Source organism: Heterodontus francisci, chromosome 26 (assembly GCF_036365525.1).
Source record: "Heterodontus francisci isolate sHetFra1 chromosome 26, sHetFra1.hap1, whole genome shotgun sequence".
Classification (NCBI taxonomy): Eukaryota; Metazoa; Chordata; class Chondrichthyes; order Heterodontiformes; family Heterodontidae; genus Heterodontus; species Heterodontus francisci.
Window position 1 is genome coordinate 61862110 of NC_090396.1, and position 15543 is coordinate 61877652.

General features: G+C 42.1%; 1 protein-coding gene across 1 annotated transcript in view; it reads right to left on the reverse strand.

Moving 5' to 3' along the window:
* Positions 1–1021: 1021 nt before the first annotated feature.
* Positions 1022–15543, reverse strand: part of syngr2b (synaptogyrin 2b) — a 31062-nt gene continuing 16540 nt past the window's right edge. Inside the window, exon 4 of the mRNA XM_068058374.1 lies at positions 1022–7678. Coding sequence (XP_067914475.1) covers positions 7496–7678 — 183 coding nt within the window. The 3' untranslated portion in view covers positions 1022–7495. The remainder of the gene's footprint in view (positions 7679–15543) is intronic.

Genomic DNA, 15543 nt, shown 5'->3' on the forward strand with positions numbered 1-15543 from the left:
CCATCATTCTAATACAGTAAAGAATTGCTATTGTAATATTTAGCAACAATGTGACTACAAATGAAGTCAGTTTTCACAACACATCAGAACCAGTGCAATCCTTCATCCACTTCATGTGAAGAGTGCAGGGTTTAAGACAGATTTAATTTTATAGGCAGTAGTGTCATGGGTGGAGGTACTGGCATCTCACTTTATAAGTGCCTTAGTGACCGATCAGCCACTATCTAATGGTGGAACAGGCTCAGGGCTGAATGGCCTCATCCTATTCCTGCATGTAGAGAACAAAAGACAGTTCCTGAAAAGACAAAGATAAAGCCTGAAATGAGTAATTTATTCTATTCAAAGCTGGTTCCACACCCCAGGGCTGTCTGAAGAACAGGGTCACTGACCTGAAACGTTAATGGTGCTTCTCTTTCCACAGATGCTGCCAGACCTGCTGAGTGGTTCTAGCATTTCTTGCTTTTATTTACTTACATTTTAATTTGTTTGTATGTCATTTGCAGTCCCTTCCCTTCAGTTCAAAGCAAGGACTCAAACTTTATATTGAGTTTTTGCACTAGTAACTGAACTTGGTAACAAACTAATGGCTGCCAAAAATGCAGGCTGAGTTGGCAGTACCCACAGGCCTGGCCAAGTGCTGATCAAACAGCATTTTATTAATGTACAAAGTGCAGATTGTGACTCTGCTCTCTGCCTGATGCCACTACTGCATCTGTTTGCATTTAATCCACAAAGAGACCAGGCAAAGCTCTCTGGAGCCAGCGCTCAGGTTTCATTAACAGCATATCACCAAATGCATATTTTACATGTAATGTCCTGTTGACTGCCAGCTGTACAAGAACAGCAGCACACCCAAATTTGGGAGAAAGCTGAAACTGCTTCATGGGAAATCTAGGTACATTTGCTGAGAAAACTACCCCAGTCCATCTAATTTGCCCATCTCAAACTGTTTTGCAATGAGTTTAATCAGCTCACATACACCAGCTTCCTCAATACAAGTTGAATGATTTCACTCACACCATCTGTGATAACATAAATTTAATTATCTCCGTACAAGACCAGCATTACTCTCCACAATCTGTTCTATCATTTGGGTGAAATCTATGGAGTATAATGAAGTTAAAGTACAATATACTAAAGGTGCACTATCTGCTTATGATTTTTACAAACAAAAGTGCCTGAAAGTTAATAGGAAATTTGATGCATGCTTCAGCATTTGATTGCTTAAGTCTTTTAACAGAACCTGTATAGTTATCAGCGGTGCTGTAGCTCCAACTGTAGTTTAACAAGAATGAGCAGATTAGGAAGAATACAGGATTCAGAGACAGAGGGTGGAAAGATTTGTTTTGTTTTTTTTTCAAAGCACAAGAGCAAATTCTACACATCATCTTAAAGCAAAACTGGATGTTTGGCAAATGAACCAACTTGGGTAAAAGCTGTTTTAACAATTCCAATTCTTATTTGTGATCCTCATCTATGCTGTAGGATGAAAATGAAGCATCAGTAAGTTATCACAGGCTATCTACTCCATATTCATATAGACAAGCCTAAAATCTAGACACCAATATTTTTAATCAATGTCAAATGCATCCTCTACTACAGAGGATAAAGTCAGCCAACATCTGCCACTGTTTAAGAAGTGTTTATTGTACAGCAGACTGAACACCATGATCAATCACCATTCTGTGCACTTTATTTGAAAGCCTCACTCTAAATAGAACAGTTACAAAGAATGATATCAAATTGCTATGTAAGCTCCAAAAGTCAACAAAAACGACATTAGAAGGCACAGCATGTGAGCCAAGGCATGCAAGTGATCCACACCAATTTGTCCAACATCAGCTGTAGGAAATAGAAAATCTTTGGTTCAGATGCATTGTTAAATGTACACCCCATCTGAGTTTGAAATAATGAGTATTCTTCACTAAACACCATCCTTTTACTGTCCCCATTACCTCAGCAACTAAACATTAAAATACAATGCTCCAGCATAGTGAATTAAAAGATCATTTTTCTTCCTCCGCTCTTGAAGGCACCAGCTCCTGCCGAGTTTTGGCAAGTTAGTCCTCATACAAATGTACTTTTCAGCAGCATGGTAGGGGTTACTGGATAGTGATCAGAAGTGGGAACTCAGGCCTATCCTACATCTTGAATAAAGAAAAACCAGAGCCCTCTAACTGCAAAATAAAAATAAGCCACAACACTTACCCAGAAACTAAGTGAAAGGGACTTTCACCACTTGGCACTCTTCAACTGCTATAAATTACAAGTCAGATATAAAGACATTTGTACATAGCAATGACCAGACTGAACACACTGATTTCTCACAGCTTAAACTATACTATTGGAGGACAGCTCTGAAAATAACATTAATGATCATATTTAAGTATAACAACCTAAGAGGTTCTCATTGTTTAAATAAAAGCTAATTTTTGCTAGTGTGTGCTGATTGCATTAGCAGGTAGCCGTTCAACAGTTCTTACTTCAACTGAGCAGTGCATAAATATTAAGACAAGGAAAAATAAAAAGTGTCCATTTGAGCCTGTTGCAGTGAAATCCTTACACAGCAAACTTCTCACAAAAACCAACAGATCAAAAATTGAACTGGCACTAGCTTAAGCACTGCTCTAATGGCACTGTACTCACACCACAGTGCAGTGGGGTCATGCGCTGTGCGATCCACCAAGGGCCCAGTTGGTCACGGTCCTGCATACCACCAGTAGAGTGGCAGTGGGTTTCAGCCAGCAAGTAGACTTGGCCTCAAATCCAGAGACCCCTCAACTTGAATGCTGAAATAATGTCAATAATCTTTATGACCCCACTATCACTTCAAAAGGCATTTTGCAGCAAGTATCCAGTTAATTATACAACACATTCCCAGTGCAACAGTTGCCAAATGTTATACAATTTGATATCAGTATACACCAGTGAACCAAAAACTAAACATTTCCCTAAAATTTAAAAGCCCCCATTTCAGTAGTTTATACAGTATAAATACAAAAGATCCTTTTACAAAAGTGATATTAAACAAATTGCAGAATATAAAGTGGTACAAAAGAAAAAATGATCTAGAAGTTGTGCGGATTTTCATTTAAATGGATAGAACTAAATAGCCTCTCCCAACACCCCAAATACTGGAGGGGCTGCCCTGAAGAGAGCTTGTTTGCAGCGATAATTCTGCCTGGGATGTGTGTGTGCAGCAGACAGACACCTTTCCCCAAGTGCCTACCATTTGGCCTAGTGCTTTTGAGAGACACCTTCGCACAAAAAATACCTCAGAGTAGAGATTTTTTTTAAAAAAGGAAAAAATAAAAGTGTACATGCAAAACAGGAAAATATTCAGGCGGAGGACAGTTCCCATCCAAAACATTAACCCATATACATTAAGATTCTGGCAAATGTGCTGTGCATTTTCTGTTTTTATGGCATATGGTTTTGGAAGAAAGTTCAGTTTAAAAAGCTGTCAAATTTGATCTTTTTGTTAATTAAGGTAGATTGTCCAGCCAGCCATGTGAACATAAAGACACTTGAAAGCTCCTTTTAACATTCAGACTGAACAGTGAATCCAGCCCTTTCGTTTTCCCAGCACACTGTATTGTGGTGAGGGAAAATAAGACATTCTAGCTCAGGAGAAATAATCAACAAACAAGTAAGCTTTTGTTCCTAATGCAGATGAAAACCTCGAGATCATGACTGCACACCACACATGTAGCAGCTGTTGGTTTCACCATTGGCACAAGAGCAACAGAGACCTTTCCTCTCTAGTGCCTTGGCTTCCCAGACACAGCACCCAAAACTCCCAACCTGATTTTGGTATCAGATCAAAAGCCAGATCAGATGAAATAGTAAAAACTTGCTTTTATTTCGTGCCTTTCAGGACCTCTCCAAGCGCTTCAGAGCCAATTTGTACACAGCAAAGTCCTACAAACTGCTAGTGACCAGATAATCTGTTTTACTAATATCTGTTGAGCAATAAATATCAGCCAGGACACCGGAGGAGAATTCTCTGCTCTTCTTTGAAATAGTGCCATGGGATCTTTTACATGCTTCTGGAGGGGACAGATGATGCCTCGGTTTAACGCCTCCACAATAACAGACGTTAAGAGCTTCTCATTCCATCTCCAGTCCTTTTAACCCTGCTATAGTGATTGAATACAACCCATAGCTCTTCAAATGGAATTTAACTACCTTAACCAGATTTCCAATTAGATTACTATTCTCCTCCACACACTTTCATCAGTTTCTCCCCACACCTGCCCCAACCATAATGTTTCACCTCTACCTGTCCAAGGTCACTCTCCCCAGGTTATTTTAATCTGAACTGTGCAGACTGTGCTTGCTGAGGTTGGGAAACTATACTTCACGCTTGTAAACAAAGTACTTCCATTGTCTTGAATCCAGCAGCATAGTTCAAATGCCTATAAGCATGTTAACACTCTTTCAAAACTGCAAGGAATCCAGCCAAATTACAGGTTAAAATTCCTTGCAGTAATATCAAAGGCACATCAAGTATACACTCCTTGTTACATATCCTACCAATATTAAACAAAAAACATGAAATCACAATATCCATGCACACAATCTTTAAAAAACATTCCAGCTGTGAGATAATTAAACCCCTGCAGATCAATGAATTCACCTCCAGCATTTGCTGGGTTCCCTCTCTTCATGAATGCTCTAACAGGTTACTGTAGCACGTGACAAACTGAACCACAACCAGTGCAGGTCAAGCTGTTCAAACCTACCAGCAAAAATACACACAGAAAACATTATACAACAGCCAGTTCAATTTTTGATCAAAGTCTAGGGTGTCCTAAGGATGTACAACACATGGGGACAAATGGAGACCAATTCCTGCAGAATGTACAACACACGGGGACACGGGCTCATTCCTGAGGACATACAATACTTGGGGACACATGAACTCATGCCTCTGGGATGTACAACACATGGACCAATTCCTGAGGGATGTGAGCACAAGGATCATTAATCTGCTTCATTTATTATCAATTTTGAGTTAATGTAATATGATATTTCTCAACTATTTCATATTAGGATTCTTTTAATGGGGACACATTTCATAGGAATTAATGAATCAATGGCATCATCTAATTGATTGGTATGGCTTCTATCTCAATTTCCCAGAGTTTTCCCAATGGTCATGTACAATTACATTAGAAGTTGACCAAGGCTTCAAACTTATCTAGATGACATTTATGGGTGCAATATTCATGAAGTATGGGAACACTAAATGGAATCTTGTTTTTGCAAGCTCAAAGTGCAGGGCTGTGCACTATTTATAGCAGAGGTAAATGTGTGGCATTGATGTGATCTCTCCCAAACTCCCACTGCAACTTAACAGTAGCCTACTGGAAACCAAGAGAAACTGCATAAAAAGCCATTTTATGCCATTTCTCCACCAAAGTTACAATGGGACATTGGAAAAACTCATCAGAAAATTCTTCCCTTGAAGGTCTTGGTGGGCACATCCTTTAAGTTGTGGATAAACACTGTATACTGACGAGTGCCAGCACCATTACAACCAGAAAATGGGATGGAATCTTTCCCAACTCACTACCAATTGCACACATTTGTTTAAGCTTGTGGCGATTTCTGATTTTAAAGCTCAAAAAGTTCATTAATTTAAAAACCTGTTTTAATGTTTCTGATCAGAACCAACACAGCAAGAGTGAGTGAAGGACAGTTTAGTGCACTGAAATGCTTCATTTAGAATGGCAATGGATTATAAAGAGCTGCTGTTGAAGGGAAATATCACACTGGAGACAATATTTCAGCTAAGCCTCTGCACTCAGATTGTTACAGGACTGTAAATCTAAGTTCCAATATTGCCACCATAATTCAACTTTTTGTAATTCTCTTATCTAATTACAATTAGACTGCACAGATTCAACATACTTCTGCCACAAACCATCCATTAACTTACAAACCTGCACTTATTCAGATACAGAAGTTTTTCATCACACAGCACTCCCATATTTACAAGAATATGTTCACTTATGACTATTTCTATGCATCTTCCTTTTCTGGGCGTTAAACTGAACGTGTTCAGCTTTTCCTTTCCTGCTGATTAAGTCGAGGGATGTCACTGGCAGTATGAAACACACTTCCATCTTTTACATCCAGTTGAGATTACCTTGGCTGATGACAGGTCATGGATAACTCAGTTTAATCACAGAATGAAAGCTCTTTCTACCAACAGTGGCCTAAAAGCCAACCTCAAAATCATTCCCTTCAGCAGTAATGTAATATTTTCATCTCCTGCACTATTGTGTTTAGTGCTGAATTAGGTTTTATCCAGAGCTCGCGCCAATAGAATTTGCTTCACTCGTGCCCCCTTTATATTGTATAAAAGTGTGCTGAATCTACTGCTGCAAAGCTCACTTCCTTTATACAGCAGGACTGCAGGTTGCATTCAGCAATAATGGAGCAACTGTGTTGTCCTGGCACTGTTGCTCGAGTGACTCCAATGCAACTTTAAAGTAACTGTGCATGGTGATCTGATGGACTTCACTAATACAAAAACACATTTCTGCCACTGCCCAAAAACTTTCTTAAACATCGGAGGAAGATCCATGCAGACAGACAATGCTAAAGACGGATTGCTCGATCTAAGGGTGGACGGAGTTCAAATGATTTGAGGCAAGTGAGCATACATCCACAAGACGTTTTTTGTGTCTCTGATGGCATTGGGACCAAGTTGTTTTCCATAAATGATGCTGCCTTTGGCTCAAAACACTGACAGTCAGTTCCCAAACTTATGCAACCCAAGTAAAAATGTGCCAACTTTATGGAGGGGAGCAACTCATTATTCCCAACATTAAGGTTATGTTTTGTAATGAATACAGTAAGTGGTAGTAGTCTGTAAGGTACATATTCTGTGTAAAAACTGCCCTTAAACACAGTCCATTAAAAGCAAGAAAAAGAATAGTTGTCTAGCTAACAACCATGAAGTTCTAGTTCTAACACATCTAAAATATTTTAGTATTATGTCATTTATCAAAATGAATGATAAAATATTTAAACAAGTCTGTGCACCAGGATTGAAAGGGAAGTGGTTTGGTGATAATTGAAATCTTTGCTTAGAACAGGACCTCATGTGAAAGGCAAGCTTTTGAAACAGTGCTAAAGGGAGAGGGGTTGTGTCAAGAGTTGCTCTAATAAAATGGGCTGCTGAGAGATGCTGAGTACAGGCTTCCCTTCATGGCAAGGAAGCCGAGCCAGCATGTTTGCACCACACGCACAGAGACTTTTTGGTGGCCAGTGGTGTTTTAGGAAGCCCGGTAGCATGCCCACCCACTTCGCAGAGGGCAAAAAGGCCTGATGGAGGAGGGGGGGAAAGAAAAAAAAAAGGTAAAAAGTCACACCCTGAAATTGGAAAAATGACTAATGACAGCAATGTCCTTTCCTGCTTCCCACTGTATGGTTCAGTTTGCCTCATACTCTAGAGGAGCTGCAGGGAACTGCTCACTTGGCTTTAGTACATAGGTGGCTTGTATTCCTCAGTATCCGACCGGACTGCGTTACCAAATGGCGGCTGCTGGTAGTTTTCAGCAACATTGGGATATGGTGGGTAATCGTTTGTCGGATCCATATACTTCTCGGAGAAGTCCTCCGCACCCATGCGATACCTCTTGAAGGCAAAACAAATCAGTAACCCCTAAATGGAAAACAATACCAAGTGTTAAGATCAGGAATTCAACACCCTTGGAACATCCCTGCACCATTAAAACATACACCAGGGATTACAGCTGGTAAGAAGATGGTGCTGCAGGGTTTTCAGTGCAGCGTAGATTGCTCTTGCTGTACAATACTACTCCTGCCTCTAGCTGCACACGAGAGAAAGTTTAGTTCAGTCATCACACTTTCCTCTTCAAAATGCTTCCCCCCGCTATCTCAGGTTATGTAAAAAAAAATCTAATTATAGAAAATATTAACTACCATTTTCCAAGAAAGAACATGGCAGATTTATTTCCTCAAGAGGGCCACCAGTTAAGTCTCCTCCCTACATGCCCATCGTGACTTCACCAAAAAAGAGTTTCTACATCTAGGAGCTTTAATAGGGGTAGCAATTTCAGACCAGCTTAACAGTTGATCTGTTGCTGTCCAACCCAGGAACACAGTACTGGCCGAGTCTGCAGCTTGCCCATCCCTCCCTCCACTCCCCCTTCAACAGAGCCTTCTACATTCTGCAACAGGAGATGGAATGTGACAGCAGACTGAGTGCGCTATTACGCTACTGGAGATCAAACACAAGCAAACAGCAGGACTAACCCATTCAGCTGCCATGGCTTTGATCCCATTTGAAACTGTGGCCACATCGAATCTGCCTCTTCACTGGGACTGAATGGGAGAGCAGGTGGAAGTCACGCCAGTCACAAGGTTGGGTACATTTCATTAACATTGGTCCAGATTTTCCTCAGACTTGTGCCATTTAAGGATGCACCTATAGTTTAGGAACCCATGAACAGCACAAGAGGAAATTATGGTGTAATTTACTCATGACCTTATTGATGCCACTTCATATTTGTGGGCTGTTCCATTAACTTAGAGAGAGGGTAATCAAAACTCTGTCCCCCACTGAAAGCAATGGGGATTGCTATTTTCCTGCCATTAAGCCAGTTTTTATGCCGCTGCCCTTTATTGAGACTGAAAAAAAAATAATGGTGCAGGAGACCTAGCAGTAGTGCAGTTTCTGGACTCGTGCTTGAGGAGGGATATTTAAGGAAACTGGTTATTTTAATTTGCAGGCCTTGAAAAGTCGACAAGCTGCATACAAACACTTGCCTGTTGACCCCATTTAGCAGGAACCTCACTGGGGAAACGATCCAAGCAATCCGTATCTTTCTCTTAAATTAATTCATAGCGGTTGACTTGGGAAGTGGCCTGATCCTCAGAGATAAATCCATGGATCAGTTTTATTACTAGCACACATTTAAAACCCTCACATAAAAAAAGCGACTGTAACCACTGGATGTATGACCTGACATACAGAAATACCCGAATTGAAAAGTCTGCCCAAGTAAATAATTGTTTCTATTACAGATCTAAAAAATGTAGTAAAAAAACCAACATCTCAGTGGTGTGCATCCAATTTCAAGAAAGCACCACAAACATATATATTGATATTGTCATGGACATTGGAGGTGCAATGATACAGCATCCATGCAGTAACTCTGAAGAGTTATGAAAAAATTGACTGTCTTTAAAAAAAATTGAACCTTTATTTTAAAAATGTGAACAATGGTCCAAAATGGCCAAAGAAAAGGGGATTAACTTGCGTATTCAAACAGTCTGACATAGGACAAATCTTCAAAGCCAAAAGCATTAATGAAAGCCATCTCATACCTATCCTATAAACATTCCAGAACTGAATTTCTTCTTCCAAAACAAAGGAAGTGTGAAGTAGCCAGGTCCTGGACCATTGTGCTCTCACCATGGGTGGGAAGCCAGAATGTCTCTTAACAGGAGGTAACAGTTTTACCTTTCTAAAAAAAAAGGCAGCCAGAAAAAGAGAGAGACTGACCCAGAAAATGAAGTTACTTGTAACTTCTGGCATTCCAGAAAGCACATGCCCTGCTGGAAAAATCCAACACCTACATCATACAGCAGAGAGAGAGAGCTAGGAGTGACCCACCAACTTCAACAGAACCTTCAAGAGAGAAATCCACAATCACCACAGGCCTGAGCGATATGGTCTCTGAGTCTCAAGAGAATTCAACAAGTTTAGCATAACCCTCTCCCCCACAAAAAAAACCCACCTCTTTCCCTTCTGTTTCTTGTGTGCGTGCGTACATGCGAGCAAATAAGTGGGTGAATTAAGTTGTGACAAATTCGGGATAAGGCATAATGATCAAACAATTGACTTTGTTTTTAAAAACCAAGAAAACCTGTTGCTGTCTGTTTGAAAAAACAAAAACGTGCTAAACTCTTAATACAAATACACTTGCTGCGATCAGGCAGGGAGTTGAACAGTGGGAAGCACCCACATCACACTATGTGGCTATAACAATATGAATAGAGATACCAAATATCTTATTAAAAAATTGAGTTGTTTCATCTCTTTAAAAATGTTATCCAACTATATTTAAGTGGCACCTTTCTAATACAATCGCTGCACATCAGGCTGGAACTAAATTAACAGAAGTTACTAAACTATATGGTCCTTTTAACCTGCGACAAATTAGCTTTCCCTTTAGCAAAGCCAGTATAACAAGCAGTCATAAGTACTCGACCTCCCCAAAATACATTTCTAGTCTCACACGGCTCTGCAATTCATCTTGAGATTAACCTTTACCTGCATTCCAAAAAAATCTCATCGCCTATAGTGGCTAATTTCATTTTAATGCAATGATCTATTAAATACCTGTTTAATTAAACACAAAAAAAGTCAAAAACCCAGCAGGTCTTGCTAATGGAAGTAATAATGTTGGCAAGGTCAAATATTTTTTAAATGACTGTAGTTTTCCCCCTTTGCAGCACTTTGGTTTACTGATTGTATTTATCACACAGGGCGGCACAGTGGTTAGCACCGCAGCCTCACAGCTCCAGCGACCCGGGTTCAATTCTGGGTACTGCCTGTGTGGAGTTTGCAAGTTCTCCCTGTGTCTGTGTGGGTTTCCTCCGGGTGCTCCAGTTTCCTCCCACATGCCAAAGACTTGCAGGTTGATAGGTAAATTGGCCATTATAAATTGCCCCGAGTAGAGGTAGGTGGTAGGGAAATATAGGGACAGGTAGGGATGTGGTAGGAATATGGAGTTAGTGTAGGATTAGTATAAATGGGTGGTTGATGGTCGGCACAGACACGGTGGGCCGAAGGGCCTGTTTCAGTGCTGTATCTCTAAAAAAAATAAATACATCATTGTACAAGGGATTACACGTTTCTGCAGTTGAAGCCCTTTGCTACTGAATGAATGACATAAGTAAATCAGAATTCAACTGTTATTTTATTCCTCCCCACAAAGGTGGTTCAATAGGAATCCAAGAGACCCTCACCATCTGTGACCAGCTTCTGAAAAATGTCTCCAGATTACATCTCATTTTCTGATATGTTCAGTCCCTATATCTGCTAATCAAACACAGGACATCAACAGCAAATAAAATGAGGCGAGTTTGCGGATAAAGAGCTGTTGGTTTTATACAGCTGGAGGTGTTCAACAGCGTTTGATAGACTAATATCACTTGGTAGTGCACTGGGCTATGATATAAACAAGAAATGCTGGAAATACTCAGCAGGTCTGGCAGCATCTGTGGAGAGAGAAGCAGAGTTAACGTTTCAGGTCAGTGACCCTTCTTCAGAACTAGCAAATATTAAAAATTAAAAGGTTTTAAGTAAAGCGGGGGTGGGTCAAGAAATAACAAAGCAGAAGGTGTAAATAGGACAAGGTCACAGAATAGCTGACCAGAAGGTCATGGAGCAAAGGCAAATAATATGTTAACAGTGTGCTCAAAGACAAAGCATTAGTACAGATAGGGTGTTAATGGACTGAAAAATTGAACAGCTGCAAGTACAAACATGAAAAAAAAAGTGGGTAAGCAAACTGAACAAACTATGAAATAAAACAAAAAAATATATATATATATTTATTTATATTAAAAACAAGGAAAAAGCAAAAAATAACTGAAAATAAAAGTAAAATGGGGGCCCGTCATGCTCTGAAATTATTGAACTTAAATGTTCAGTCTGGCAAACTGTAGTGTGCCTAATTGGTAAATGAGATGCTGCTCCTCGAGCTTGTGTTGATGTTCACTGGAACACTGCAGCAATCCCAGGACAGATGTGAGCATGAGAGCAGGGGGGAGTGTTGAAATGGCAAGCAACCGGAAGCTCGGGGTCCTGCTTTCAGACTGAGCGGAGATGTTCCACAAGGCAGTCACCCAGTCTGCGTTTGATCTCCCCAATCTAGAGGAGACCACATTGTGAGCAGCGAATACAGTATACTACATTGAAAGAAGTACAAGTAAACCACTGCTGCATCTGAAAGGAGTGTTTGGGGCCTGGGATAGTGAGGAGAGAGGCAGTAAATGGGCAGGTATTATACCTCCTGCGATTGCAGGGGAAGGTGCCATGGGAAGGGGACGAGATGGTGGGGGTAATGGGAGGAGTGGACCAGGGTGTCACGGAGGGAACGATCCCTTCGGAATGCTGATAGGGGAAGGGAGGGGAAGAGAGGGGAAGATGCGTTTGGCAGTGGCATCATGCTGGAGGTGGCATAAGATGATCCTTTGGTTATGGAGGCTGATGGGGTGGAAAATGTGGACAAGGGAAACGCTGTCACAGATCTCCAGATCCTCCTTCCCCTTCACTTCCCTCTGACCCCACCCCTTCCGATATGATCCCTTGCAGTGTATTCACTATACTCTCTGACCTCCCCCTCTCTGACGCTGAACATTCTGTACTCAGCAAAGGTCTCCGTTTTATACCCTTACGCCCCCACCTCAAATGAATTTCGCGCTCGGCATGACGTTGAGCTCTTCTTCCGTCGCCTCCACCTCCGGGCTCACTTCTTTGACCAGGAGTCCTCCCCCCGACCCATTCATCCGCCTCCAGCATTCTCCCTCTACCTGGATCCCTCCCCCTGGCCTCTTACCCACTCTTGATCTTTTCATTGAAAACTGTCAGTGCGACATTGGTCATCTCAATTTCTCTGCCCCCCTCACTCACGCTAACCTGTCCCCCTCCGAACTTGAGGCACTCCGTTCTCTCAGGTCTAACCCCAACACGGTCATCAAACCGTTGTATGGCGGACCGACCTCTACCTTGCAGAGGCTCAGCGCCAACTCTCAGACACCTCTTCCTACCTCCCCCTGGTCCATAACCCCACCACCGAACATCAAGCGACTGTCCACAGGACTGTCACTGACCTCATCTCCTCTGGAGATCTTCCCTCTACAGCTTCCAACCTCAGTTCCACAAACCTGGTCAGCCCGCTTCTCCCCCCTTCCCAAAATCCACAAACAGGACTGTCCGGGCAGACCCATTGTTTCAGCCTGCTCCACTGAACTTATTACTTCCTATCTTGACTATCTTTTCTCCGCTGGTCCAGTCTCTTCCCACCTACATCTGTGACTCTTCTGACGCCCTACATCATTTTGACAATTTCTAGTTTCCTGGCCCAACCGCCTCCTCTTCACTACGGACATCCAATCTCTCTACACCTCCATCAGAACGGTTTGAGGGCTCTCCGCTTCTTCCTTGAACAGAGGCCCAACCAGTCCCCATCTACCACCACCCTCCTCCACCTGGCTGAATTTGTTCTCACATTGAACAACTGCTCCTTCAACTCCACTCACTTCCTTCAAGTAAAAGGTGTTTCTATGGGTACCCACATGGGTCCTAGTTGTGACGAACATTCCTTGTTCCAGTCCTACTCAGGCCCCCTCCCCCAACTCTTTTTCCGGTACATTGATTACTGTATCGGTGCCGTTTCCTGCTCCCACCCCAAACTGGAAAACTATCAACTTTGCTTCTAATTTCCACCCTTCTCTCAACTTTACATGGTCCATCTCCAACACTTCCCTTCCTCGACTTCTCTGTCTCCATCTCTGGGGATAGGCTGTCTACTAATATCCATTATAAGCCCACTGACTCCCACAGCTACCTGGACTACACTTCTTCACACCCTGCCTCCTGTAAGGATTCCATTCCATTCTCCCAGTTTCTCCATCTCCGACGCATCTGCTCTGATGATGCTACCTTCCATGACAGCGCTTCTGATAGGTCTTCCTTTTTCCTCAACCGAGGATTGCCCCCCACTGTGGTTGACGGGGCCCTCAACCGTGTCCGGCCCATTTTCCATTCTTCTACCCTTACACCTTCCACTCCATCCCAGAACCGCGACAGGGTTCCCCTTGTCCTCACTTTCCACCCCATCAGCCTCCATATCCAAAAGGATCATCCTCTGCCATTTCCGCCACCTCCAGCATGATGCCACTACCAAACACATCTTCCCCTCCCTTCCAATCAGCATCCCAAAGGGATCATTCCCTCTGTGACACCCTGGTCTACCCCACAGATGCTGCCAGACCTGCTGAGTATTTCCAGCATTTCTTGTTTTTATTTTTACATGCAGTGAATGGTACTAACCTGGAACTCTCTGCCCATGAGGGTGCTGGAAGCAGGGACAATGAGTTCAAAAGGAAATTAGATGGCCACTTGAAGGAAATAGATTTGCAGGAATCATGCAGGGGAGTGGGACTGAATAGCTCCATGGAGAGCCAGCATGGACTCGATGGGCCGAATAGCCACCTTTTGTGCTGTAAATGACCGACTCTACAGCTCTTGACCCAAGGGCGAATTGGTACCAGAGTCACCGAGTCCCAATCCCTCACCTTTTCCCCATGGCCCTGCAAAGTTTTTCTCTTTTCATAATTATTCAGTTCGCTTTTGAAAGCCTCCACCACTCTCTCAGGCACAGCATTCCAGATCCTAAGCATTCACTCCATAAAATGTTTTTCCTCATGTTGCCATTGCTTCATCTGCTAACCACTTTCACTGGTTCTGGACCATTCCGCCCCACTTATTTTGTCCAGATCCATGATTTTGAACACCTCGATCAAAGCTCCTCTTAATCTTTTCACCAACGAGAACAGCCTCAGCTTCTCCAATCTATCCACGCAGCTGAAGTTCCTCATCCCTGGAAAAAATTCTTGTGAATCTTTCTGCACCCTCTTTAATGCCTTCACATCCTTCCTAAAGTGTGGTGCCCAGAACTGAACGCAACAGTTAAGGCCAATCCTGTGTTTTATACAAATTTTATCATAACTTCCTAGTTTTTGTACTCTATGCCCCAATTTCTAAAACCCTGGACCCCATATGCTTTATTAATCGCTTTCTCAACCTGCTCCTGCACCCCCTTTAGAATTGTATGTTTTATTTTGTATTGCCTCTCCTTATTCTTCCTACCAAAATGCATCACTTCACACTTCCTTGCATTAAATTTCACCTGCCACGTGTCCACCCATTCCAGCAGCTCGTCTGATCCTCTTAAAAAGTGTATCACCATCTTCCCCACAGTTCACAATACTTCAAGTTTGGCATCATCTGCAAATTTTGAAATTGTGCCCCATACACCCAAGTCTAGGTCATTATTATATATCAAGAAAAGCAGGGGTCCTAACATTGAACCCTGAGGAACCTTCCTCCAGTCCAAAAAACAATCGTTCACAAGAATTCTTTGTTTCCTGTCACTGAGCCAATTTCATATCCATGTTGCTACTGTCCTATCTATTCCATGGGCTCCAACTTTGCCGACAAGCCTATTATGTGGTACTTTATCACATGCCTTTTGGAAGTCTATGTACACATCAACTGCATTATCCTCAACTCAGCACAGGCCATGCATCAAACTGGACTTGTGTGGCTTTGTTCCACTACAGGCAGTGAATTTTCCAATTAAATACTGGGAGAGCATTGCAATAATGGGATTTAATTGTTTCATTATTTTTCCCCCCAAGCAGCTGTAAAAATATTTTGCCAAACTTCTTCCTCTGACCCCATTTAGAGTCCTTTAAACACAAACCTAC